Here is a 26627-nt window from a genome sequence, read left to right as displayed (position 1 = left end):
GTAGCAGATATTACTAGGTTTCATATCAAATTTCTTATAAGAGTGCATGAAGCAAGGAACAGTGCTTTTCCTTGTAATTGGTACAGCATACAGTACTTGAGAGGCCTAATGTCTAGCTACAATGGCTCATAAACAGATGACAGGCAGCAAGATCTAATTTCATCTTCTAACTCACAGAGTAAGAGTTCAGGCTTGTTAACTTTTATTTACTCTTCTTTTAACCCAGAGAATCTCAACTCTGGGAGCACATTACAGTCACTTGGGGAGTTTTAAAGAATGTATGCTTGGGCCTCATCCCAGAAAACAAATTAGAGAGAATCTTTCTCAGTAGACCAGAGTAACGGTAGTTTTAAAAAGCTACTTAGCTAAAACTATAAAACTCTTAGAAGAAAACATAGCGAGAAATGACAAGGAATTGACAATGATTTCTTGGATATGATATCAAAAGCTCTGGCAATACACAGATAGTACAGATTAGTTGAACTTCCTTAAAATCAGAAATTTTGGTGAGGCCAAGAACACTATCAAGAGGATAAACAGGCAGCCCAGCCCATGGACTAGGGGAAGATACTGGAAAGCAGTATCTGATAAGGGCCTGATACCCAGAATACATGCCCACGAGAGGGTCAACATCGCTAGTCACGAGGGAAATGCAAATCAAAACCACAGCAGGGTATCACTTCACAGGCATTAGGACAGCAATTATCAAACCACACCACGAGAAAATAACAAGTACTAGCAAAAACGTGGAGAAACTGGACCCCTTATGAATCGCTGGTGGGAATGTGAAATTGCTCAGCTGCTGTGGAGAACAGTATAGTGATTCCTCAAAAAACTAAACATAGAATTACCTTACGATCTAGCAATTCCACTTCTGAGTATACACCCAAGAGAACTGAAAGCAGAGACCAGAATAGGCTTTGTATACCCATGTTCACAGTAGCATTATTAGCAACAGCAAAAAGGTAGAAACAACCCCAAACGCCCACTGATGGACAAATGTATAAACAAAACGTGCTATCTACAGACAATGAAATATTATTCAGCCTTAAAAAGGAAGGACATTCTGATACCTGCTATAAAAAGGATGAGCCTTTAGGAGATTATGCTAAGAGAAATAAACTAGACACAAAAGGACAGACATTGTAGATTCCACCTGTATGAGGTACTTAGAAGAGGCAAAATTTTATAGAAACAGAGCAGAATGGTGGTTGCTAGAGGCAGGTGGGTGGGGGTAATGGGGAGTAAGTGTTTAATGGTGACAGTTTCAGTTTGGGAAGATGAGACAAAGTTTTGAGATGGTGGTGACAGTTGCACAAATAATGTGAATGTTTTTAATGACACTGAACTGTACGCTTAAAAAGGACTTATGGTAAATTTTATGTACATTTTACCGTTACTTAAAAAAGCCCCACTCAGGTAATTCTAATTTGCAGCCAGAGCTGAGAAGCAGTGTTCCAAAGACTAAGTAGATAAGCCAAGGACGGGAAATTATAACAAACACAAAAATATGCCCAGTACAAGCAAGTTTATCTGGTTTCTGACAGGAAGAAGAGCAAAATCTATATTCTGGGATGTATGTTTACAAATTAAATTCTATCACTTCAGAAATATTAAAGCTGAATATTCTTTCCTTTAGAGAAAACATGTCATTTTTTCATGTTGGTCGTCTTCAAAATCTTAGTAACATTTACATTCTTTCTACAATTTTATAATAGGATCTTCTAAGTTATAGACACATGATTTACTGAGGATTTATGAGAGGTGCTGTGATAAATGCTTTACCCACTTAGTGCATTTATTCCTCAGAACTACCACCAGAAAGCTAGTTAAGTGCAGGGCTGAGATTAACTCCATTCTGCCTTTTATTTAGCCCATTACCTGAACATCACCCACATACTTCCACTTCTACGTCGTCAATATTCCTTCCACTTCTACGTCATCAATATTCCTTCCTCCTAAAAGCTGACCTTGAACTTTCAAGTCCAGTTTACATGCTATATTACCCAGGGCCTTTCCTGAAACCATCCACAGAAAGCCAGCGCATTTGATCTCTACCTTTCTTAAGAAAAGTCTGCATTATTATTACTACTTATGCATCTATCTTATAATCCCTAGGAAGATGCTGAACTAGCATGATTGCTGACTCCTGTAAGGTATCTCTGGAGACACTACAAGGAAACCACCAAACAAAAATTTCTGGAGACCTGGGATGGTCTGAATGTGTGTATATTTAGAGGCTTGAGGGTCGTGCCTCTGGGAGACAGAACAGGAAGAAGGAAAACAAGAAACCTGAACTTCTGCTTTTGCTCCTGCCTCCCCATGACCCTCGCCTTGTCTGAACAACGTGCGATGCCTCACTTGCAGAGACTGAACTCTGGTCTGCGTTCGGGAGTAGTAGTTAGGGCAACATAAAAAGGCGTTCTACTGTGAGCAGCTCGGAGAAACAGGTGGGAACTAACCGTGGCGGCTGCTCTCTCCCTCCTCCATCCCTAGATCCCTAGAGTGGATGAATTATGCTAAGATGAAAGAGTACAGTCTTTAAACGCTGCTTTTGCCCAGCCGCTCCACAAAGGTGGGGGGAGGGAAGCCATGTTTTGTGACGCGTGACCAGTCTGTGGTGCCTGGGTCAGCAACCCCAGAGCTTACCCACCTTCCTCCCTTTAAGTTATCAGTGAGGCTGACACAGCCTACACATTACAATGGGACCAGAGGCTTTACACACGATTAGATCAATTTCTGGGGTGGGGGCTGCCTGCATAGTCACAGTTTCTTACAAGTGTCCCCAGTGATTCTGAAGTGCAGCCAGCTTGGCACTCCCTGGATTCTGGCCTGCCCTTTACCCTTTTCATTGCTTGAGAATTGCTAGTACCTGGGAGGCCTTCTGAGGATCACAGGCACTTCATGGAAGGAAAACAAACGGGATTATAAATTTTATCAAACTGCATGCCCAGAGGATAAGACAGGCTGAGAATTTAAACTTCTTATAATAATATTAGAATGCAAATGAAAGCAAGAGTACAGAAATAATAAAGAATATGATTGAACTAAAAACCAAAACAGAGGGGTAGGTAACACTCTGGATATACCTGAGGAACGAACCAGCTGAAAGAGCAGATTGGGGCCGCCTCTCAGAAAGAAAAGGAGACAGAATGCCAGAAAACGCAGTTGAGGAAGATGAACACCCACATATCAGACGTCCCAGAGAAAGAAAAAAAGACAGTAAGGAGAACACAGTTGAACAAATAATGGAGACAATTTCTGGAGAAGAAAAAGCTCAGAGCAACAGGGTCACTTCTCAGAGAGTCAAACAGGAGAGAAAGGAAAAACCCACACCGGAAACGTTGTAGTAAAATTCAGAATACAAAAGACAAAAGATTTAACAGATGTATAGCACAAGGCAATATGTAGTAAGTGTTTATTAAAAATTCAACACACACATGAAATAAGGATACCATCACATCTTTATGAGGCACTCTTTATACTAGATCCTATTCTACTAGGGAAAAAAAAACATGATTAAAATAAGTGTTTACGGTAAGAACCTAATAAGGACATTTTAATGTTAGTTAAGTGGACCATACCCCAAGACTATTGCCGAAATTGATACTGGTCAAATTAAGATTTTATCTGTCTATATTTCTACTTACGTGACTATTTTCAGGAATACCTGAAGCTTCTATTCTCAACGTAGGTTTCAGTAGAGACAGATCCTGCTAACTTAGGTGCGTGCATACAAACATAACACATTTAATCATTCTTTCAGGACATACAATTAAAAGCCAGCATGCTGTTTACGTTTCTGTATGCCAGGAAAGGTAGAGATGAAGAGAATGAAATAGGTATGGATTTAACTGGCAAACACTTCTAGTTTTCTAGTAATAGTAAAAAAGCCAAGGACATCTCATAAATGCGTTCTCAATTAAAGCAATACCCTGTATCTTTTTTTACCCATTCTTTTAACAGTTATGCCAAAGGCTCATGGGAGTTTTTCAGTAATGGCTTACCTGGTCAACATCAGCATTTCTTGGAAGAAAATAAACAATATTATTAGTGATCTTCTGAGAAAGTCTGAAAATTTCAAAGGTGGACAACAGTTAAGGAAAAGTGACAAAAACAGCAGTTAATTTCTGATCAGAGATTAAGTTCTTTACTTATATCATAACCCAAATGTATTTTTAATATGTAATAACAAAGCACACACTTAAATCCTGTAATGGAACCTAAGAGAATTAAGTAGCTGCTTTTGTAATTCAGCAACACATTGTCCCTGATAGGTGAGAGGTTAAACCCATTTTTTTAAATTGACTTCAGAAAGAGGAAGGGGGACAGGGGGGAGGTGCGGAGAGAGGGAGGGAGAGAGAGAGGGAGGGAGAGAGAGAGAAAGAGGGAGAGGGAGAGGGAGAGAGGGAGAGAGGGACAGAGGGAGAGAGGGAGAGAGAGAGAGGGAGAGAGAGAGAAACATTCATAAGTTGCCTTATGCATTTGTTCCCTCCGGGGATCGAAACGGCAACTTGGGCACGTGACCAGGAACTGAACCCACCACCTTGATATACAGGATGATGCTCCAACAAACTGAGCCATATGGTCAGGGCCCTTTTTTTTTTAAACCCTCACCCTAGGATATGTTTTTTAATTGATTTTAGAGAAAGGGGTGGTAGTGACATTGATCAGTTGCCTCCTGTACATGCCCTTGCTGGAGATTGTGCCCTGACTGAGAATTGAACCCACAACCTTTTTTTTTTGGTGTAAGGGACAATGCTCCAACCAACTGAGCCACCAGGCCAGGGCAGAAGTTAAACCTATTTTTCATTTATCCTAGTGGAAGGGAACAAAGTCAGAAAATACATACTCTTTCTCTTCCTGTCATTTCCTAGTTAATGTACAAATGGAACAGGAAAGTACAATACCGCCTCTTTCCAGTAAGAAGTAGTGTACATTCTAAATTTTAATTAGCAATTTAGAAATATGTTTCCTGTTAAAGTCAAAGAGATGATTCCTCTGGGGAGCAGAGATAAAGGGACAAATAATACAAATTCTATTCTTTATGGAATAAGGGCTTGCTTCAGTATCTTGGAAGAGTAACAGGAAAAATTTGTAGCTACGCAGAAAATTAGCAAAAGTGTGAATGGAAGAATAGTTAAGGGATAGTCACCCAGACTTTAGGGTCAGGTCTCTAGGAAATTTTCCAGACAATAATTCCAAACAATTAATGCTCTCCAGCTCTTGATTTGTACTGGTAAAAGTGGAAAGAAACTGAAGGAAATATACCTCACATTTGCTGTAACTTTTGGAGATCCACCACCAGTTAACTTTTACATAGTTGCTTTTTATGTAAAACAAACCAGGACCTATCAAATGCTCTTAGCTTCTCTCCTCTTCACTAATTTCTCTCTCAAATACACACACACCCCTTCTTCTCCACAACCACTGTTTGAGCAAACCTTTAGGACTTTCAAAGGATATCCATCAGGAGACATCATCGTCTGAATGTCAAAGGTCTCTGCAGTAGCGTAGTCTGGCCCTCCCCACGGGGGGCTGAGGAACACAACATCAGCCCTTAACACAGGAGCCAGCTGCAGGAAATCGCCACACATGAACTCTACCTTGTCTGCTACCCCATAAACTTCTGCATTATTGCGAGCAAGATCAATCTTAACAGGATCAATATCAATGGCAATCACTAAAAATGAGCACAGGAAAAATGAATCAAATGACACCAATTAGCAGTTGGTATTGATAGAGTACTTCATCTTCTGATCAGTGTGTTTACTTAATGTACAAGAATCTTTTTTTAAAGACTAGGTGAGATTTGCCCTCATATACCAGAGATAGTTGCCGTTAAGTATATTGAGAGCCAAAGAGGCAGTTAGCACTGTGTTCTGTGCAGGGTACAGGTTGAGCAGTAAACACCTGGAAAGGTCCCTGACAGCATGTAAAGCCTATAAATGCTAAGGCTTCAGAAAAGACCAATCTCCTCAAAACAAGGCAACCACCAAAGAAGACAAATTTGACAGCTTCTACAGAAAAGCAAAATAAGACAAATTTTGACAAACCTCTCTAATCAAGTTATGAAGAAAAGTAAAAAAGTCTGATATGTTTAATGAAACATTTTAGGTAGAAAGAACAGACAACCCTATGTTTTCATCAAATGGGCTTTCACTTAATTTACTGCAATTTCATAATTAGCAATGCAAACATAAGTTAAATTTAGCTCACTTACGTCTTGCAGTAAGTGCACGTATATGTGCACCAGGGTGTTAGTGGCAATCTAGTTTTATATCTGGAAAGGCTAAGTGGAACCCTGATGCGGTTGTGAAGGAAAGAGAGCTGTTTTCCAGAACACCGAAGTTTCAAAATTTAACACTTTTGAGAAATAATGCACAAAATAAGTCACTTGAACAATGAACACAAGCACCAATTATATGTTGCAAAATCATGCGTTTACAATGTTAATTTTTTCTGTTCTATACAAACTAACATTCATATTTATAAGAAAAAAGATAAAAATGTCCTTTTCAGCTGCTCAATCTGCTACATTGATAGTACAGAGACAGATGGAAAGATATGCTGGTAATACCAACAATTCAAATAGAAAAAAATGAGTTTCAACATCAAATATATTCAATTAATACTCATGTTTTTATGACTTCCCTTGGAGGCAGACTTTGTTTTCAGGTCTAACAGAATGAAAGCACTCAATGTGCTCATGTAACTGAAATGCTCACAAATGCTGGATGATACTCTGTAGAACTGTACTGCCCAATAACGGTAGCCACTAGCCACATGTGGACATTACCTTTAAATTACTAAAAATAAATAACATTAAGAATTTAGATACTCGGTCACAAAGCCACATTTCAAATGCTCAGTAGCTACCTGTGGCCACCATACTGGACAGTGCAGATACAGACCATTTCCGTTGTCACAGAAAGTTCTGTTGGGTAGCCCTGACACAGAACTACTGGAATACAGTGAAAGGGGAAAAAAAACCTCTTTAACAAGAGCAAATGCAAAGCTGTTGGATTCTCTAACCATTCAGTGGGTATATGCATAGATAGCAACTATCTGAGTGAAAATAAGTCTAGGGGAAATAAGGGTAAATAGTGAATTCAGGGAAAACAAGAAAATAATAACTACTCCAATAAATATGAAAACAGCTTCCTCTTAGATCATATAAAGTCTAAAGTCAGCAAATGTCATACTCTGGAGCATAGGAGGGATTGAATAAGGGCTACAGTTCATCAGCATTGGTCTTAAAAATTAGTGCTGAGTTTCACTTCATCACTTCCGAGCTTTTATAATATCCTTTTTGGAATCATATGCTTTCCGAGTTAACATCAAAAACTTTATGTAAATTAATGAGACTCAACTGAAATTTACTGAAATGGAAGTTATCTGTAGAATACAAAGACACTGGGGGGGGGGGGGGGAAGCATATTCAGAGACTGACTTACATGATGTCCCTAAAATGTCATATTATTCTGCACTTTAAAGTAGAAGTCCTTGCTTCATGACTCAGCTATGTCAATTTGGGGAGACTGGTCAATTTTCAAAAGCCTCTTTTTCTTGGGAAAAAGCATACATACGACCTACTTAACACAATTCATGGCAGATATATAGTAGCAGAGGGGTTCTTTTTTGTGATTCCAAAGTCAAGATGATCTAATATTTAAGACTTTTGGTGTCATAGAATGCTAAAGCTGAAGGTTATCACAGAGGTTATCTCATGTTAATATCTCCTTTAAATCAAGGTTAAATGATGTCCAAAGTCTTAACGGTAGTGAATGGCAAAGATGGGATTCCCTGTCTCTTCTTTTCTTCTAAAGAATAGTCTTCCAATTTTAGTACTTTTATATAATGTTATAATCTTGGCTCTACCAAACTGGGTCTGTGTAATTACTTCATCTCTTTATTTCTGTTTACCTGTGAAATGCAGATAGTAAGATACACTTCTCAAGATTATTGATACAATAAATTAATACATATTAAGCCCTTATACGTGTATAATACAAAGTGTGTGCTTAATATATGCTAGCTATTATTTTAAATATCTGGCATTAAATGATTAATTTATATATTAAATGTCAGCAAGATAAGATAAAGCAAAAGGAAACATTTACTGCATAAACTAAATATAATTTATTTTTCTTCCACTGATGGCTAATTACCTCTCTTTCCAGTTAAGGCAAATTGAATGGTATTTCCTCCAACTCCACAAAATGCATCCACTATAATGTCGCACTTGAAGGACTGACTGACCCGGCCAGCAATGTGTTCAGCGATCTTCTCAGGTGTAACTGAAAACCAGCCCTCTGTGAAGGAAGAGTATTTCTGTTAAAATGTTCAATTTCAAGAAGCCAATCAAGCATAAACATAGCAAACATTACAATATAATATACACTTAAAAGCACACACCTTTGTTTCTCTTTTAAAAAAAAACTATAAATAACCTAGTTTTAAAGAAAAGTTTTACAAAGCTTATTATAAAAAGGAGCAGTACCATTTCCACTTTCCACAGAAAGCAACCACCTTAATTCTGGCCTGATTCTTTTGCAATTTACCTTCAATAACTAAATGCAATTCCTATTTTTATGTTTGAAGTATTAACTACTGATTATCTACTACGGAAAACAGAAAGTTAGCCATTCTAATTGGCCAACTCCCCAAGCTCCACTAAGTTCCCAATTATTTCATTCCTAATGGGGCAGCAACGAACCAGAGTTGTCCTGGACACTTTGGAAAAATTCAAACTTTCCTAAAGGACCAGGAAAAGCAAGGAGATGACAGCAGAAGGCTGCAAAGCTGTAGGAACGGCAGAACCCTCATCATTTTCAGAAATGAGGCCTCATGTCCCAAGCCCGCTCCAGGGGAAAGCAGGTACTGCCCTCTTTCTTTCCCAAAAGAAGAAATTCACATTTTTCAGAAAGATATTTCTCTGAACAAAACGATGGACCAATTTTCCCATTTCTTTTCTTTACTGAAACTTTAAATGGCCCCTCATTGCTGGAAGAAAAAAAATATTAACTGCTTTTACAGAATTAAAAACATTATCTAGTCTTACTTCTTTCTCCTAACCAAGTCCTTTGCACTTTTAAAAATACATAACATTTTGTAAATAATTACACGAGGTTCACCGACCCCAGAAATTCCTGATTCCAGTGACAAAGAATTCCTGATTTTGACAGTTAATAAACACCTAATTTAAGTAGTTCCAATATGAAAATAAGCACCAATTTTCAGAACTGAGTTAAGTAAGCTGTCCAAGGTCAGAGCAGGAAAACTTGAAAAATAATTAAAAGTTTCCAGGATTAATTCATTACATTACATGTTTCTGCACTAGGTATTTCTTCATCAGATGATCTGTTTAATAATCTATCAATTCCTTTTGCTATCTATCCTAAGATGCTACAAATACAGATTAACTCTGAGTCTGAAGTTTTAAAAACATATATATATATATATACCCAAAATGAGAATCACTGTGGACATTAACTGGCTGCTATCCTTTGGAAAATGTCAAATTCCTAAAAGATAAAAAAAAGGCTAAGGAACTATTCTAGGTTAAAGGAAACCAAAGATACATGAAACTAAATGCAATACATGATTCTATACTGGAAGGAAAAAAATGCCATAAAGGACACGATTAGTTAGAATGACAGATAAAACTGGAGTATGGGCTGTAAATTACAATATTACAACAATATTGAAATTGACTACACACTAGAAAATACACACTAAAGTATTAAGGAATGGGGCAACGGGATCAGAAACACACACACACACACACACACACACACACACAGAGAATGATAAAGCAAATGTGGCAAAATGTTAAGAAACATCTGAGTCTAGATAAAGTAGATATGAAAAATTTCCTACTCCTCCTGCAACTTTTCTGTAAGTTTAAAATCATTTCAAAATAAAGTGAAAAATTACATACACTTTACCTGTGTCCAGTTTAATTCCATCATCAAAACGGGAGAAGAGCCTGTACCTCTGGGCCCAGTACTTGGCCAGCTTTGGAACAGCGGCTATCTCGGGGGGCAGACCAGTCGCCTTTCTTTTCTTCTTTTTCTTCTTCTTCTTCTTAATTTCAGCTATAACAGAACAGAAAGACTACAGGTGCACACCACAGAAGAGGAAATCACAGGTGAATTTATCTAAGAAGGCAGCCACACCAACAGTTATAACTTGGGACTGAACTCCAGAACACGTGTGCAGTCACACACTTGGGGCGGCAGGAGAGTATAATGGGAACAGTATGCACTTTAAATTACAGTCTCTAGTTTGCAATCTACTGGCTCCCCAGGCTTGGGGAAGCAATCCAGGTTCCTGGAGCCCCAACTTTTAATTTCTCAAAAGGAATAAATGGGTGAGTAGTATTTTACCTATTTAGTTCACAGGTTTGTTAGGAGATGCGTACTGTTACAGATATAAAGGTTATTACTTCTGTCAGTTATGACATTGTTTCAGTTGGTGAATTACAGAAATCCAAACATTTCCCTACCCTCCTTTAAAATAAAATTTCCTGAGAACCGATTAAGCTCCAACTCTCAGCTACATCCATCCTCTGAACCCAGTCATGACCTAGAAGTCATAGTGCCTCTGAGAAACTTAAACAGGGGTCACTAGCTCCATGACTTTTTCTTAAAGTTTTTGTTAGTTTGGTTATTTGGTTTCAACTCTGGGATTAGAAGATGAGAGTTATCATAGCTAAATATAATGACAAAAAGTGATGTTGACAAATAAAGCTCTATCATATTTAAATGGTCTTCAAAGACAGGACCATGTCTTACTGTGGTCATCTGATCACTGCGAATAGCTAAAGGTCTCATCAACAGCAAAGTGCAACAAGCTTCTCTATAGAAGGAACACTAACATTCTGAGTGAACAAACCTTACTGTGCAAGACCATCCTTTTAAAAGGAAATTATTTTTTTTAACCCTCACCCAAGGATATTTTTTCCAGAGGGTGAGGGAGAAAGAGAAACATCGATGTGAGAGAGACACATCAATTGGTTGTCTCACATACGCTCCCCAACCGGGGCCGGAGATCAAGCCTGCAACCGAGATAGGCGCCCTTGGCTGGAATCGAACCTGGGACCCTTCAGTCCGCAGGCAACACTCTAACCACTGAGCCATACTGGCTAGGGCACAAGACCATCTTGTACACAACTTAATGTTAGGTCATCCAAAGTTCTAAATGCAAAAATTTCCCAGGTCATTCTAACAACCAACATCTTCTGAATGCCCCTGAGACGGTGGTATCTTTCCTGGTGAGAACTACCAACATGGTGACAAGTGGTGAATAAGGGATTAGGGTAGGGGGGAAAATGGTATTTAGGAACCAGACAACTTGGTATTAAGTCCTACCGTATGCCACTTACTGGTTGTGTGACCTTGAGCAAATTTCTTAATTTCTCTGAGCTTTATTTTACTTTCCATATTTATAGAATGGAGCTAATTCCACCTACCTCATTGGAGTACTTTACAGATTAAATGAGAATAAGGCAGCCGTGAAAGCATTTCAGAAAACTGCAAGTGCCACATGAACACCAGTTGTACATTAAAAAAATTGTACAATAAAAAATAGTTGCTTAATAACAAAATAACTACTGTAAGTATGCTGTTTAGAAAGTCAAGGAAGTCTGTGATACATACATCATGCGTATATACACACACGCACACACACACACACACACACAAAACTCAAGATTCAAATGAGGTATTTTCCTTAATACAAACTTAAGAAAAATAAAAACATGGGTGACTAGCTCCATTCAACAGAAAAAGATCTCATTCATTCCTAAGAAAAAAATCATCACAATAAATGTAATTGTTTACCAGGTAAGTCTGAAGTAACTCATCTATAAAACTGAGTGTTATTTCAAACAAAAATTTTTACCTGATAAAAGCCCCAAATATCAGAGAATCCTTAGGTATAAATGACTCATAAATGAAAACTAGGGAAAAACATTAAAAAAAAAAAGTATTAATCTAAATCTACTAGAAAGTTGAAGCATATAGTCTTACCTTCAGTTTCCACCTGAAGAGAGTCTGGTACATCCTCAACAACACAATCCTCCTTATCCGCAATAGCTGCTATGGAATATAATTATTATTTTTTAAATTATAAAAGAACATTTGCTTAAAATAAATTCAAATAGCACAAAAGAGCATAAAGTGAAAATGCTACTCTGTTCTCCACTCATTATAGCTAACTACTGTAAATACTTTATGTCAATGTACCATCCAAAAACAAACTGCCACCGTCCACAACCACTACAAAATAAAAAAAGAATGATCAAAACGAAAACCAGGGCAACACTAAATCTCAACAGGGTTAAAACGGTCTGGCCACCGTCAGCCCATGGGACAGAGTGAGTGTCAGAAGGCAATCTTAGTGGCAAAGACAGAGGTACTCCAAAGCAGTTTTGCCACATGCTTTACCTGTGATTTTATCACGCTTGTTCAGCCAAGAGGGAAGTGCACTCCGGGTGCCAACACATAGCCATTAGCACATTTACTTACCATGGCTTCTCTCAACTTAAAAATAATTAGCAGTGAATCAAGTATAGATGACTCCTAAGTGAAAACTAGGGAAAAACATTAAAACAATGTATTTATCTAAATCTACTAACAAGTTGAAGCATATTAGTCTTACCATCAGCTTCTGCCTGAAGAAAGCCTGGTACACCCTGAGCGACACAACCCTCATCTGTAAGAGCTGCTACGGTGCTGTCTCCTTGGTTTTTTTCTGTTTCGAGTTCACCAGCTGCGGATGTGGCATGGCCCTCTTCAGGTTCGGGATTGCTCATCTCCAGCGGCTTATCCCCTTTGGTAACAGACATTCCCTGTTCTTCTGACTCACTGCTTGTGCAACTATCCTGCACATCATCGTGAGAAACTGACTCCTGGGATGTCTCTTCATCCATTGGTTCGTTAACCCATTTTAGAAATTTTTCTACCTGAAATTGTAAGATGTTACGGGCATGAAGCAGTTCCAATTACACAGAATATTTTTACCTGCTTTACCTTTTGTGACCTGACTGACAAGCTGCATCACAATCATTAGCTTTGATAAGTACCCTGTTATCATATAAGCTAATGTAATTCCAAGCTAATTGCACTTTCCTGTCTGGACATACCATGCACGACCTTATTAAAGACTTCTTTAAAAGGAAGAAAATATCAGATTACACTCAAGACTAAGGATACCTTCCTGTCATCAATTAACACTAAGAGGATAAAGTTGAACTTCTCTAGTAACTTCCCACAAACGCTTCTAACAATGTAACTGTACTATGTGATATTACCATTACAAATGTACCGACCTGTTGCTGAGTCATTAATTTTAGTTTTTCTGCAAGGCCCAGGCTATTATCTATCTTAAATGGTACTCAGCACCAAAGATGAACTCTAAAAAAATTTTGTGCCAATCTTTCTATAAGAATAAAGGCGGTGCTATCTTGGAAAGAACACAAGCTGCCTTTTAATGAAGCAGTAGAGTCAGTAAAATGATTCCTGTAAACTAGGTTTCTTCTATGAAATGTTAAGATGGCTCAAGGTCAGATGACATATACTTTCTTGCTATTTTCTGTAACAAAAATATTCTTCCTGATCTTCCTAAGAGTTGGGAAATTAGAACAAGAGTGACAGACAGAAGATGGGCATGGACAACAACCCAGAATCTTCCTCCAAGGGTACTTTGCCTATATATCAATCAGATATCTGAGGACACAAGAGCCATCCCCCCAACACACACCACCACACTCAGTAGTACTTAGCAGTTATGTTTCTGCTCTTCACCTACATATGAATATATGGGGACTATCACATCTAACAGTTTAACACATTATGAAATGTCCTATAGGACTGACTGAACTGATACTGGAAATCTGTTCCAGACATAACAAGGGTCACTAAAATATTAAAATATCACCAGAAGCCAAACAATCTGAAATACAATAAAAATAAAACCAACTTAAATTTGTAGTATGTTTTGGAAGAATACTGAAGTTAAGAAGGGTAACGTACATTAGGGAAGAAGCAAAGTCACTATGGGGTCTGAGATTTTGTTCTGTTGCCTTAAAAGAGCTGTTGGAGATGTGGCTGATACAAGGTTCTGCTCACGAAAAGGCACTTTTTTTTTTTTTTTTTAATAAAGGAAAAAGAATCACTCATCAAAACCAAGAAAAGCAATTTTAATTACTTTTGTTTTCCAGGTAGTTAGATGACAAGTACAGCAAAGTCCAAGAGATGGGATATGAATATTCTAGTTAACAATGTGAATCACCAAATTACTGGGATATGAAGATTCTGGTTAACAATATCAATCACCAAATTAGCCTGCAAAGTTTAATCGATCCCCTTTAGATGACCTCAAAATTAAGGATTACAATAAAAGTTGTATCAGACATTGGACTTCCCAGATCCTACTTAAAACAGATGAGCAATTTCCACTGTCTGTTACTACATTCACAAGGCAATTTTATCCATTTATCTTCCCAGACTCTACTACTTTGTAGCTCTCAAAACATCCCCTTTTCATATTTTCCCCAACTCAATCTTTTTCAAATTTAGTTCACACAATATATGCCTTTAGAAAACAAGTAGAAGAGAATCTCAGGTGCCCTTATATCTGGTAGAAACAGGGTTCCTATTTGAAAACAAGAACTTTAAGGAGCCAACCTCACAAAATAAAATTCTACCTGTAAATAAAAAACAAAATTTATACATACCTTACTCAAAGCTTTGCTTTTCTTAAAACATGTTTTTTCTGTGTCTTCAGTAAAGAAAATGTGTTTATTTTTCAAATTTATTTGTCTTCTCATGTCCAAGAACTTGGACTTATACTTCACATTCTTCTGCAGATACCTGACCCGTCTCTGACTGAAATGTGAAATTCCACCGTATCTGTGACCAAATCAAAAAAAGCTGACTCAAATCTTAAGTTCTAGGAGGTTGTTTATTTATGAAAACAAAACTTACAATTTTCACTATTTTTCTATTAGCAGCCACCATTGTAATTTCATTGTTCTAAATTATGAAATTATGAAATAAAGTTTAAAATGCAGTTTAAGGTCCAGCTTGTATGTTAATTCCCAAGTAAATGTGAAACACCAAAGTTGGAAATATCAACATATACGGAGCAGAAAGCAGAACTTACATAATATAATAAAATAAAGAAATAGCAGGAAAATATAAACCCATTGCAATTGGAGAAATAGAATTTTTTCTCACGATGAGGTGATGCCAAAGTTCTTTAACCCATATCTGGATATGTTCGAATTCAAGTCTCATTAACTGCCTCTCCTACATACTATTAGACAGTTAGAGTGTAATATACAATTTAGCATTTATAAACTCCTGTCAGGTATTATCTTCTAGCTGTACTAAATATTCTTTGTAAAAAGTCTACTCTGTCCTTCCTTTTAGGTAGAATTCGGTGCTCTAAATAGAAAAGAAATAATTAAACCCCAGGCAACAGAATAAACTTTCATGAGTGTACACTAGCAAGAGCCACCCAAGTAATTTCTCAATAAAATTATATGTGGTTAAAAACAAATTCTGCCAGGAATTTAACCATGACAGTATCAGGGAAACTCTTTATATTCTTAATCTTTGGCCTTAAATTATTATATGAACTACAATTGCCTTGAAGTATCATAAGGGAGAGAAAACAGATAGTCGTCTAAAAAATATTCACAGTATTATAATTATGAACATGTATTTCTGAACTAATTTGGATTCAACTCATGTCAACCTACACCCTTTTCTTGCCAACTTCATAATGTTAGGAATCCGTTAAAATTTCACAACTAACAAAGTACATCTCAACACTTAGAAACATCAAAGACCAAACATCTTGGTTTAAGTAGCTGGTGCAAGACGACATAAATGGTAGGTCTTTAGTAGGCCTTAGCTACACTACTCAGTTCAGGCTCCATGCCATAGGTAATAAGCTCTTCAGTTTCCTTATATTTAATGCTTGGCATTTAATCCCAGAGAACACTAATACTTTCTGTACACAAAAGTTCACAGCAGCTTTATTTGTAATAGCAAAATGCCCCATGTAATTCAAATGTCTTTCATTAGATAATAGTTGAACAAACTTTGGCACATCATACAGCGGCATACTATTCAGCAATAGGAAGGAATGAACTATAAGTATATGCTACAACCTGGGGGTACTTCAAAAACGTAAGCTTAGGTCTTAGGAAACAACCTGCTATTCCTGCAGGATGACCAATCAAACACAGGATCCCATGAAAGGATCAGGTGAATATACTGTTGATGGTACACTGTTTCGGGAAAACAGCAAGCTGCAGACTAGGTATAGTATGATTTTTTGTGCTTTATAAAAAGGGAGTAATGTGTGTATATATACAGTCCTAAAATAAGAAATGAAAAATTAGGAAAGATATATGCCAAATATTGTTTATCTCTGGGGAATGATTTGAAGAAAAGATTTTCACTCTTGTTACTTCTGTTTTGTTTGAGTTTTACTACTTTCACAGTAAAAAAGAAAAATGGTTACTACCGATTGGAACTTTTTATGGCATGTTTGCTACACACTCCAAATGTACAGTTACAGGAGACACTAGGTCAAGACGGAGCCATGCTTAGAGTCTCAAGAGCTGGGCTGGAACCCATTCTCTCCAGGAAATGATGTGATTGTGCCTAAGTCAAAACCTATAAGCTGCGGCTGCTTTATTTATAAAGCAGAATAACAACACTGGATTGCTATGAAGTGCAACTGAGCTAACACATGTGAACACATCAAATGTATGGTGACAACTCTGTAATTCTTACTAACAAGAGAGGCTAGCATTTTAACTGCAACATCTCAAATGCTATAAAATACACACCCATTATTAGCTATTTGAATAGCAGAGAGCTTTAAGATAGCTAAAGTGGTTAAGATTTAAAGACAACAGCATTTATGTATACTTACTTTTGCCCAGAGCCATGGTTGAATCCTAGAAGGGAGCCATTGTCATCAAAGTCTGAATCTGGATTTTCATCGATGTCCAATTCATGGCTAAAAAAAAAAAGGTGATAAGCCACTACCTCCAGAGCCCATTCATTCAGGCAAATATTAAAGTACATATAAGCAAACTTTCCCATCACAACAATCAACCATAGTTCAAACCCAGGAAGACAGGAAAAGTAGTACTTTAATCAGGATTTTCCAAATGAGATAAAGTACCAAGTAGTATTTGGGCCACAGAAATAAACACTCAAATCTTAAACCCTGTGAAGCAATTATCTCTATTCCTGAACACAATACAATTATGGATCTCTCCATTTTCCTTTGAAAAAATACCAGTCTTAAACTAATCTCCTAGAGTGGTATCTCCAGAGGTTTTTCTGAAAAACAAGGCAACATTTGAAAAATATCAACCCAACCAAAAAAATTACAAAAGAAGAAATATTGTTAAGAATAAGATTGTGATACAAGAGATACTAAATAACTCAGTATCATCCATCTATTGGGAAACTTCTAATGCTCCCTACTACTTGGGCAACCATAATGGGTAAATGGAAATGGTGAGATTATTCTTACAAATGAAATTATGCTCACTGAACATTTATGGAGGAACCTACTAGGTTCCAGGAATATAAGTACACACACAGTCTGCCTCCAGGAACCAGCAAGAACTAATGGAGGAATTAACGTGCAATGTACACCATGTAGAAGGAACACAGGAGAGATGTGCTTTTATGCACTAAGTTGCTGAGCCTCTAAAGCTTGCTTTCTGTTTTTCTTTCTTTTTTTAAAACAGTCTTTTTTATTGATTTTTTTTTTTAGAGAGAAAGGTAAGGTGAAGGATAGAAACATAGATGAGAGAGAAAAACTGATCGGCTGCCTCCTGCTCACCCCTGACTGGGGATCGAGCCCGGAACCTGGGCATATGTCCTGATAGGGAATCAATCTGGTGACCCCTTGGTCCGTGGGTTGATGCTCAACCACTGAGCCACACCAGCTGGACTTGCTTACTGTTTTTCTAGAAGCTGCACGAAACATAAAAGTCTTATGTGGAACACTTCATGTCCTGTTATAGAAATGAAATGTGTCCAGCTAACGTCCAAATTCTGTGATGTCCACCCTTTTCTTATATTTTGTAGCATTAGCATCTGACTGTATTTTACCTGACATTACTCTCTTCTTGTTTAATTACATGTATTAGTGCTACATTAGAAAGTACTGGGAGGTAAGAGTCGGACTGGGCGCTAGCTTTAAAGCTGCCATGACTGCTATATAACCGGGCAAAGTATTTACCCCTTTTTGTCTTAGTATCCTATCGATAGAATGAGAGCATTAGATCTGATGTGTCTGAGGTGCATTTTAGCCATAAAATCCTATAATTATTCCCCGACTTTTGAGAAAAAAATTAGAACTTCCTTGAAAAAGACAGACTGTACCTACTTATATATTACTAGTTGATAGCTACCATTCATTGATAGCTACTAAGTCTCAGATATATTATATGCTAGTTCCAGTCTTTCCAATAATTTCACAAGGAGGCATCAGTTCTATTTTACAGATAAGAAATTGTGGCAGAATTAAAGAGGCAGAACTGGGATTTGCCCATGCTCCAAAGCCCAGGGCCTTGTCTCTCTTCCTCACAGTGCCACAACGTAAGAAGCATTTGATAACTACTCACTCGCGGGCAGAGTGCTTATGCTAACACATTTTGGAGAGAGAACGTGCAACTTGCCTCCTCTTGAGTTTGCTTGGCTTATGTTCCGGCGGATCTTCTTCACTCTCATCTCCGTCAATCTTGCTGGGATGCAGTCTTTCTTTGATTGTGTTTGCTTCTGATGACTCCTGTGAATCTACAGAGTAAGATATTACTGTGGATTTCTCCCCTTGGTTTGACAACTCTCCTGCCATTTAAAAAGGCAATCAAAATACTTCAGTGTCTTTCCTACAATGAACTATATACATGTACATAGACAAAGTGCCAGACCACATCTACCTATTCTGTGTACCTACATGCAGGGTTTGAACATAAAAAAGAAAAGAAAAAAGGAGCTATGTCTATTAATGTTTACGTTTCCATGATTTAGCTACTTAAAAAGTGAACTCAAACTACTTTATCCTGATAGCTGCCCAACTCTACATAAATTGATCTACAAAGTTACCTTTGTCATAACTGTTAGGAATCACATTTCGATGAAATTTTAATCTAAATGGCTCTACATATGGCATGATGACATTGATTAAAAAGTTCTCTATTAAGAAGTAAATACATTGAATTGTTTCTAACATAGTTGTTAGAGTAATAATGGAAGTAACCAAGATAAACACCATTTAAAAAATATATTTTTAACTTGTAGCTCCAACTGAGGTACATGTCTATCCTTGTTCTCTATGTCTTCAGACTGGAACAAAGTAGGTGGGTGAGACTAGAAGTGGAGAGGTGTCTGCAACGTAGACACTGGGAAGCTTTAAATGTGTGGGGACAGACTATTTCAGGAGAACACCCGACCACAAACAGTAGAAAACACACTCACCTGCTTTTGCCCTACCCTGTACACTTTATGTTTTGATCGCAAGGGAATACCTCAAACAAACAAAAATGTAGAATTCTTAAATCGGTCCTCATGGCAGTCACACTGGATGGGGCTTATTACAGAAATGGGCAATTCTATACATAAGAGAACAGGCAATAGAAATGGTCAATTTATACACACAGCTTTGCAAACAGGCAAGAGAAGGCAGAAACTGTGAGGTTCACGAGGTTTGACAAAGGAAAAGAAGTAGGCAGAAATCAAAGGGAGTAACACGCAGAGTAAAACAGGGGCCGTCACGGTGACCACGAGGTATAGTCCAAGTTTTATTGTCAAAAGAAGTTACAGAAAATAATTCGGGGAGTACTGAAGAATATCAAAGACTAATGTAAAGCAGGTGTATAGGAACGAGGGTGGGAAGGAAGTCCCCATGAGCCAGACTTCATGAACTCAACATCAAGAATGCTAAGACAACCCCAAAGATACAAAAATTCCCTCCTCTCTCACTTTCCTGGTGCCATCAGTTGGTAGTACCCTTCTTCCTAGCAAGAGCACTCTTACCCACCCTCCTCTCAACTGTTCTTAACACACTTCTTTCTGGCTTTCTTTAGTCCTCACAGTGGCACCAGTCTGCATGATAATAATTTTTTTTTAAATCACTTAGGTGGGAGTCAACCAAGTTCCTTATCCTGGATCTTTTATGAGAATCCTGAAATCAACTTTTCTAGTTATAAATGAATATCATGCCCTGTTTAGATTCTCTTTATAGCAAGACTTCACTTGTCCCAATTGAATTCCAGATATGAGTCTCATTCAGACCTGCCTAACATCAAGCACGTGCTCTCAACCACTCTTTAACACACCTTCTATAAACTCATTTGTTCTAGAGTAATTTGAACATTCCAAGCTCATTCTAAATTAGAGTTCTAATTTAATAAGAAAGCTATTTCCAAGTTTTAACTCACTGGCCACCAAGGTACAAGAGGAAGGAATGATACTTTTGAGAACTCTGTGCAAACATTCTTCTTTATTTATATAAAAGGGTAATAAACAACTTGTGATATAATAATAAGACGGACTGAATAATTTTATTACACTATAAAATGTAGTTGGCACTATTTAACTCTACCATAAAGGATTACCATTAGTTATTTTGCTAAATAGATTCACTTAGTTAACCGTTACTTAGTAGGATAAATCTTGGTCAGTCTTACCCTGAGCTGGTTGGTTTGCACTTCCATTTCCAGACAAGTTGCTTTCCTTGGTTCCTCCATTACATGGTTCACTTTGGCCAGAAGCAGGGCATTCTCTTCTGTTAACTTCATTCGGCCACTGATGTCCATTAGAACTTACAGGTGACTCTAACTGGCTCTCTTCTACTTTCCCTGAATTCAGACTTATATTACTAATTCCATCAAGTAGTTCATTATGTTCTTTATCACTTGAACTAGAGCTTTTGCTGGCAACTGATGAGTGTGGAAAAGAAAGTAAGTCTGCTTTCATGCAATTTTCATCTTTCTCATTGTCAACTTCTGTTTTAGACCCACACACACTTGTATCACAGCTTTGTGAGGCATCAAAAGTCCAACCCTGAGCTTCCCAATACTGAAATTGTTCCAAATAATACCAATAAAGTTGACTGTAATGTTGTTCCCATTCTTCCTTGGTATCAGGAGCATTCCAAGGTTCAGGGCACAGTGTTTGACCTGAATGTTTTTCTTCCCAGCTTTGCCATAACAGTCTCCCACCATATTCACTCCAGTACTTTTCCCATTTCTCTGTAACTTCTAGCTTTGAAGATAAAGTATTTTCAACAGAAAGGTTTTCAGTTTCAACGTCTTTTTCAGATTGAAGTTTACGCGTTCTGGTGTTCTCACATTGTTCAACTGAGGACGGATCATCTGAAGCCAAAAGGTCATCTTCTTCATATTCTTGTCTCCAAGTTTCTCTCATAATTTCATCTAAGTACTTCTTTTGATGTTTTTTCTTTTTCTTTTTTATTTTAACTTTATTTCTAGTATTCATAGACACCTGCATAAAATAAGTAACTTGAATATAAAATCCACTTCATAAGCTAAAAGAGAAAGTAGAATCCAAGTCTATTTTGACATTAAATTAAACAAAATACCCTCAGTTCCCCCACCCCCACTACCCTGGGCTTTTAGTTACACAAAAAAGTGAATCTTACTACCCAAGTTTCCAAGAGAAGAAAAAAAATCACACGTGGGATACATCACAACTTACAGTTTTGGTTAATTTATAAATATGTATATTAAAAAAGAGGTGGAGTGTTCTAATTAATAAATGCATTAGATTTGGGATTTAAAAAAAACTCATATGATTTTACAAAGAAAACTAACACATGGAAGTAATAAAAGTAAATTAATACTTACCTCAAAATTCTTATGTGCAGACATCCCACCAAATTGAAGTGGCAGTCCCATACTTCTCATGAGTTCAGTCTCAGAATCAAGTTCACTTTCATCTAGGCCTATGCCTTTGCTATCACATGATTCCTGATTGTCATGGGAATTACCACCTTCCTCTTCTTCTGTAGCTTGGTCTCCTAAAGATAGCATTTGTTAGCTTAATTTTAGAAAAAATTTAGATGCAGGTTTCATCATCATTTTAATGAAGAACACCTGAGACCCAGAGTTGTTATATGTCTTGTCCAAAGGTGTATAAATGTTACAATTTTAAGGAGAAAAATTAAAAAAGGAAAAAAAGGGAACTGATGGTAATATAGACTAGTAAAAAACGGCCAACTAAGAATCAAGTGGCAGTTTCTAGTCTGGCTCTGCCTACCACTATCCATCTAGCTGCCCATTTAACTTACACTTACTGAGCATCTCTTCTGTGCTGGGCATTGTGCAAAGTACTGAGGATGTAAGAAGGATCACAGTAGAACAACCATAAGGCAAATTTTTACATGTTCGTATTCCTTATCTGCAATATTACTGCACTACATCAGTGGATTTAAGATGACGGTTATTTTAGGAACTGTTAATAAGGGAAGTGAGGCCCCTCACAGGTACTTCAATCACAACTGGAACTCTATGGGAGAGTTGATTTAACAAAGGGGTTCTGCTATTAAAAGTCTGAAATCCACTGAACTGGAAGATCCTTTCAAGTGCCCAAATTCTAGTTCTTAAAGAGAACCTGTTTTATTATAACAGAACAAGTTTTACTTTATCCTAATATGGTTATGTAAGTAGATCATACCACTAATTGTACAAATGTCATTCAAATGCTCTAGTAACTGTTTAAATGTGAGATTAAAATCACTTTATATATTAGCATACTCAATTAGAGCTGAACTACACTCCAGCTAAATGATCTTAGACAACAGAATAGTGAATCTTACATAGAAAAAAATGAATTCTGAAAAAAAGAGAAATCTTATGTGTGCAAATTCTACTAAAAGAAAAAACAGATTATCTATTTAATAATAAAGGGGATTCCATTCACCATTCCATTCAATGAACTTATGAAAGCTCAGGAGAGAGCAAAATAGGAAAAATGAATCAACTAAGCTTTATGTTCCTCTCATGGTGTGCATATTTTATGTTTGGTGGGAGTCTAGTGTCTAAAGGAATCTTATTTGTACAACATAACACTGAAAAACAAACATTTCATCCAGTGCACAACTAAAGGAACAGTGATTTGTTCAACCACTGTGAATGATAAATGATTTTCAAGTGTAATATGACAGACTACATGTGCTGGGTTGAGCCTTAACTTATGCTGCAGTTTTCCCGGAGTCTAAAGAAACATAAAAGATCTGTGTGGAAAGAACAAATGGGGTCCAGACAGGGAAATGTGAGAGAGACCAAGTTTTCAGGTAGCTGGGCAAGTTTAATGTGCCTCGGTTTACCTTTTAACACAATAAAATTCTGCTTTAGAAACTATGTTCTCTACTTTTCAGTCTCAAATTTCAGGTTGCTTTTATCTAACGGTGACAACTCAGGAAGGAATGCTACACAGGACAAAAGAGGCTACCTCAAGTCCATATAGGAGCCTGCTATCAGAAAAGAAAGTTTCTGCTTTGATAGGGATTCTAGAACCATGCTATAATAAAAAAATAAGGAGTGTCTATGATTACAGAATTTATTTGCCACATAATATTTTATGCTAAGAAATTAATACAGTATTATAATGAATTATAATTAATAAAGTATTATGGTTAATTTTAGCAAAAAAGGGTTATATAATTTATACTGTATTACCTGCATTGTTGCCATTGCCTTTAACATAGTAGCCTTTTAATCCCAAATTGCACAATTTTCGATCTCTGTAAAGTAAATCAAACAGTCAATATTGTTTAATTAACAATATTTTTAATTAACAGAAAAAATTAAGTTATAAATTTAGAGAAAAAATAAGTTCAAGGTGGCATAGAGTAATTAATAAAAGGGTTAAGGAACAGAAAAACAATCTGCTAATACATTTTCATCATTTGTAATACAGAAATAATACATATCTCATGAGGTTGTTTATAAGGATTGACAGTATCTGTAAAATATTTAGTATACACCCCATGGAAAGCATTTATAATTATAACTACTAATTATTATTATTATTTGTTAATCCTCACCTGAGGATATTTTTTCCAATGATTTTTAGAGAGAGTGGAAGGGAGGGAAAAAAGAAAGAGATTGATTGGTTGCCTCCTGCACACACCCGGACAGGGGCCAGGGATCCAACCTGCAACCCAGGTACGTGCCCTTGACTGGGAATCAAACCCGTGGCCCTTTGGTGAGCAGGCCAACACTCTAGCCACTGAACCATACCAGCTTCTCCTGTTTATTTTTTGGTACTTTTTAAAACATAAAACAGGCATTGACTCACAGTGAAACAGTGAACAGAGGGGAAGGAATGAAGTGCAAATGTGCTTCGGTAGCATGCCCACTGGTTCCCAAGAACATGGGACACTGGCAGGGTGGGTGGAATGGCAGCGATAAAGAGGGCACCAATGGTGTGCTCACCAGCACCCAAGGATATGGGGCACCAAAGTGTCCAGCAGAGGGAGGGCCAAGATGGTTACACTGAGGGAATAGGTAAACGTGTTAAGAATAATGATAGCCAATATTCTCCTACACAAACATTTATGTATGCATATTTGTATGTATACATCAGGTCCCCCAATAACATCCAAAGTCATTTCATTATATTGATGGGAATGTCATAGGAACTTAAGTCTTGTTTATATCAACTAGCTTAGGGGAAAACTGGTTTCATTGTATGTTGTTTCCCTTATATAGAACCTATCAACATTAAGTGAGGACTTACGGTACCTACTGCCTAACCCTGCTGAGAGGGCACGGAAGCATTGAACCCAGGAGCAATGGCACAATGAGCAACTGGGTCTTAGTTTCTAAATACCATTCTCTGCTAAAAGGAACCAGGGTATCGGAGAGAAATGGCAATTCCAAGTTGGAGCATGGACTAAAAGATATGCCTGAGTCATCTTATTGTGCCAGATTAGGAGGAGCTCAAAAAACGCCAGGGACACATCAAAAGGATACAGGAACCATCACCAGGGGCCCCCACCAGCCAAATCTGAGACAATAATGATAGTAACAGAATATAACCTATTAGGAGATTAATAATCCAGAGTCCATGTTAATATAAATAAAAGAGTAAACAAATACATGAGGAGAGAAAGGAAAGTGCTCCATACAGAATGCTAACTAATAAACGTAGAAGGGATGAGGGAGAGAAAGAATTATTCTTTGGCAACCTTCAGAGGTAGCAGTGCCCCGTTCCTGCCTGAATCTGCTATCTCTGAAGGTTGTACTTCTCTCCCATTGCACTTACAACTTTCACCAAATAATTATGTAACAGCTGTCTTAATATTGATCTCCTTTGCCAGTAAGCAAACTCAAAATGTGTAAGGACAGGCTGTGTCTTGTACCCCACTGCCTACCAGCACCTAATACAAAGGAGCACAAATCGCATTCCTTGAATGAATATATGCATACATGAATACAAAAACGATACTTTCCACTGAGTATTTAACATAGTTTTCCATTTCTTTCCTGATTAATTTTCAGAGTACTCCACAAAGACACATGATGAATGGTAAGAACTCCTTCAAACTGAAACTCCACTACATGCAACTATATTAAAAGTCTCTCTCTCTCACATAAAACCCACTCCCACAAGTTGACTCTGGCAATAAGCCTGTGAGATGTGGTGCAGAGATGAGCTCCCACATCTAACACGAAGAGCACCACCTCGAGAATCCCATTCCTTCGGCACGTCCCCTGCGCCCGCCAGCTACCTTACAGGCATGGCAGTTTCTACCCCAAACAAACATTTCCCAAAAATAAAAGGCAGTTCAAAAAACGGATGTAATTATCGTTAAATCTTGTACCTCGAAAGTTCTATTTATGGGAACTGGTGTTTAAATAAATCTTAAGGTTTTAAAAAAAGACGTTAATCAAAACAAGTTACTCATCTTTAGACCTTTGCCCTGGGATGTCCTATCCAGTAGCCACATTCCCTTGTACATTTCACTTTCCCCAAACTTTAAAATTTCCCCTCAACGTATAAATATAAAACGACATCTACCAGCTACCGCATCTCTTCACGACAGTCTACAGGGTGGACGCACTCGCGCACCTACCGCAGAGGGCCGGCGCGCCGCGAGCCCGAGGCCCTCCCGCCCCTCTCCTCAAACATCGCCCTGCCCGGGGGCCGGCGCTGCGGCCGCGGGGGCGGGGGCCCCTCCCCACCAGCCCGCACCGCCCACGCTTCGGGGAGAAGTCGCGCACGGGCAGCGCAGGGCGCTCACTCACTCCACGAACGCCCTGGAGCAGAGGCACAGGATCGCCGAATCCTCCCGCGGGTCTTCAGGGAAGAGCAGCATTTCGGCCACGTGGCTCCACTTCTCGCAGCACATTGCACCGCCCCAGGGGAGGCAGCCCCGCGGCTCGCGGAGAGGGCCGGCCTCCGGGCCCCGCCGAGAGCACGCCGGCAGGAGGCTCGCCCGCGCGCCCTGGGGTGCGGGCTGAGGCAGAGGAACTGCGCGCGGCCCCGGAGCCAGCAGGGGAGCGCGGAGGCAGGCAGGACGCCGCTGCCGGAAGTGGTTCCGGGAGGCCA

At 38.1% G+C, this 26627-nt stretch overlaps 1 protein-coding gene across 2 annotated transcripts in view; it reads right to left on the bottom strand.

Annotated features, from left to right (window-relative positions):
* The window catches only part of TGS1 (trimethylguanosine synthase 1), a 31631-nt gene extending 5008 nt beyond the window's left edge, over positions 1-26623 (bottom strand). The window contains exons 1-13 of one of the 2 annotated variants that reach the window (XM_081116521.1): positions 26324-26623; positions 23750-23814; positions 21917-22089; positions 20738-21554; positions 18728-18845; positions 16960-17046; positions 14744-14918; positions 12667-12970; positions 12036-12104; positions 9951-10100; positions 8172-8315; positions 5467-5683; positions 4008-4086 (exon numbers count right to left, since the gene is read on the bottom strand). In XM_081116521.1, the coding sequence (XP_080972647.1) occupies positions 4008-4086; positions 5467-5683; positions 8172-8315; positions 9951-10100; positions 12036-12104; positions 12667-12970; positions 14744-14918; positions 16960-17046; positions 18728-18845; positions 20738-21554; positions 21917-22089; positions 23750-23814; positions 26324-26427 (2502 nt within the window). In that variant the 5' untranslated portion in view covers positions 26428-26623. The remainder of the gene's footprint in view (positions 1-4007; positions 4087-5466; positions 5684-8171; positions 8316-9950; positions 10101-12035; positions 12105-12666; positions 12971-14743; positions 14919-16959; positions 17047-18727; positions 18846-20737; positions 21555-21916; positions 22090-23749; positions 23815-26323) is intronic. The other variant, XM_081116522.1, reaches the window with a different exon arrangement.
* Between the last annotated feature and the right edge of the window lie 4 nt (positions 26624-26627).

Source organism: Miniopterus schreibersii, assembly GCF_964146895.1.
Source record: "Miniopterus schreibersii genome assembly, chromosome: 17".
Classification (NCBI taxonomy): Eukaryota; Metazoa; Chordata; class Mammalia; order Chiroptera; family Miniopteridae; genus Miniopterus; species Miniopterus schreibersii.
This window is presented reverse-complemented; position numbering and strand designations above follow the sequence as displayed.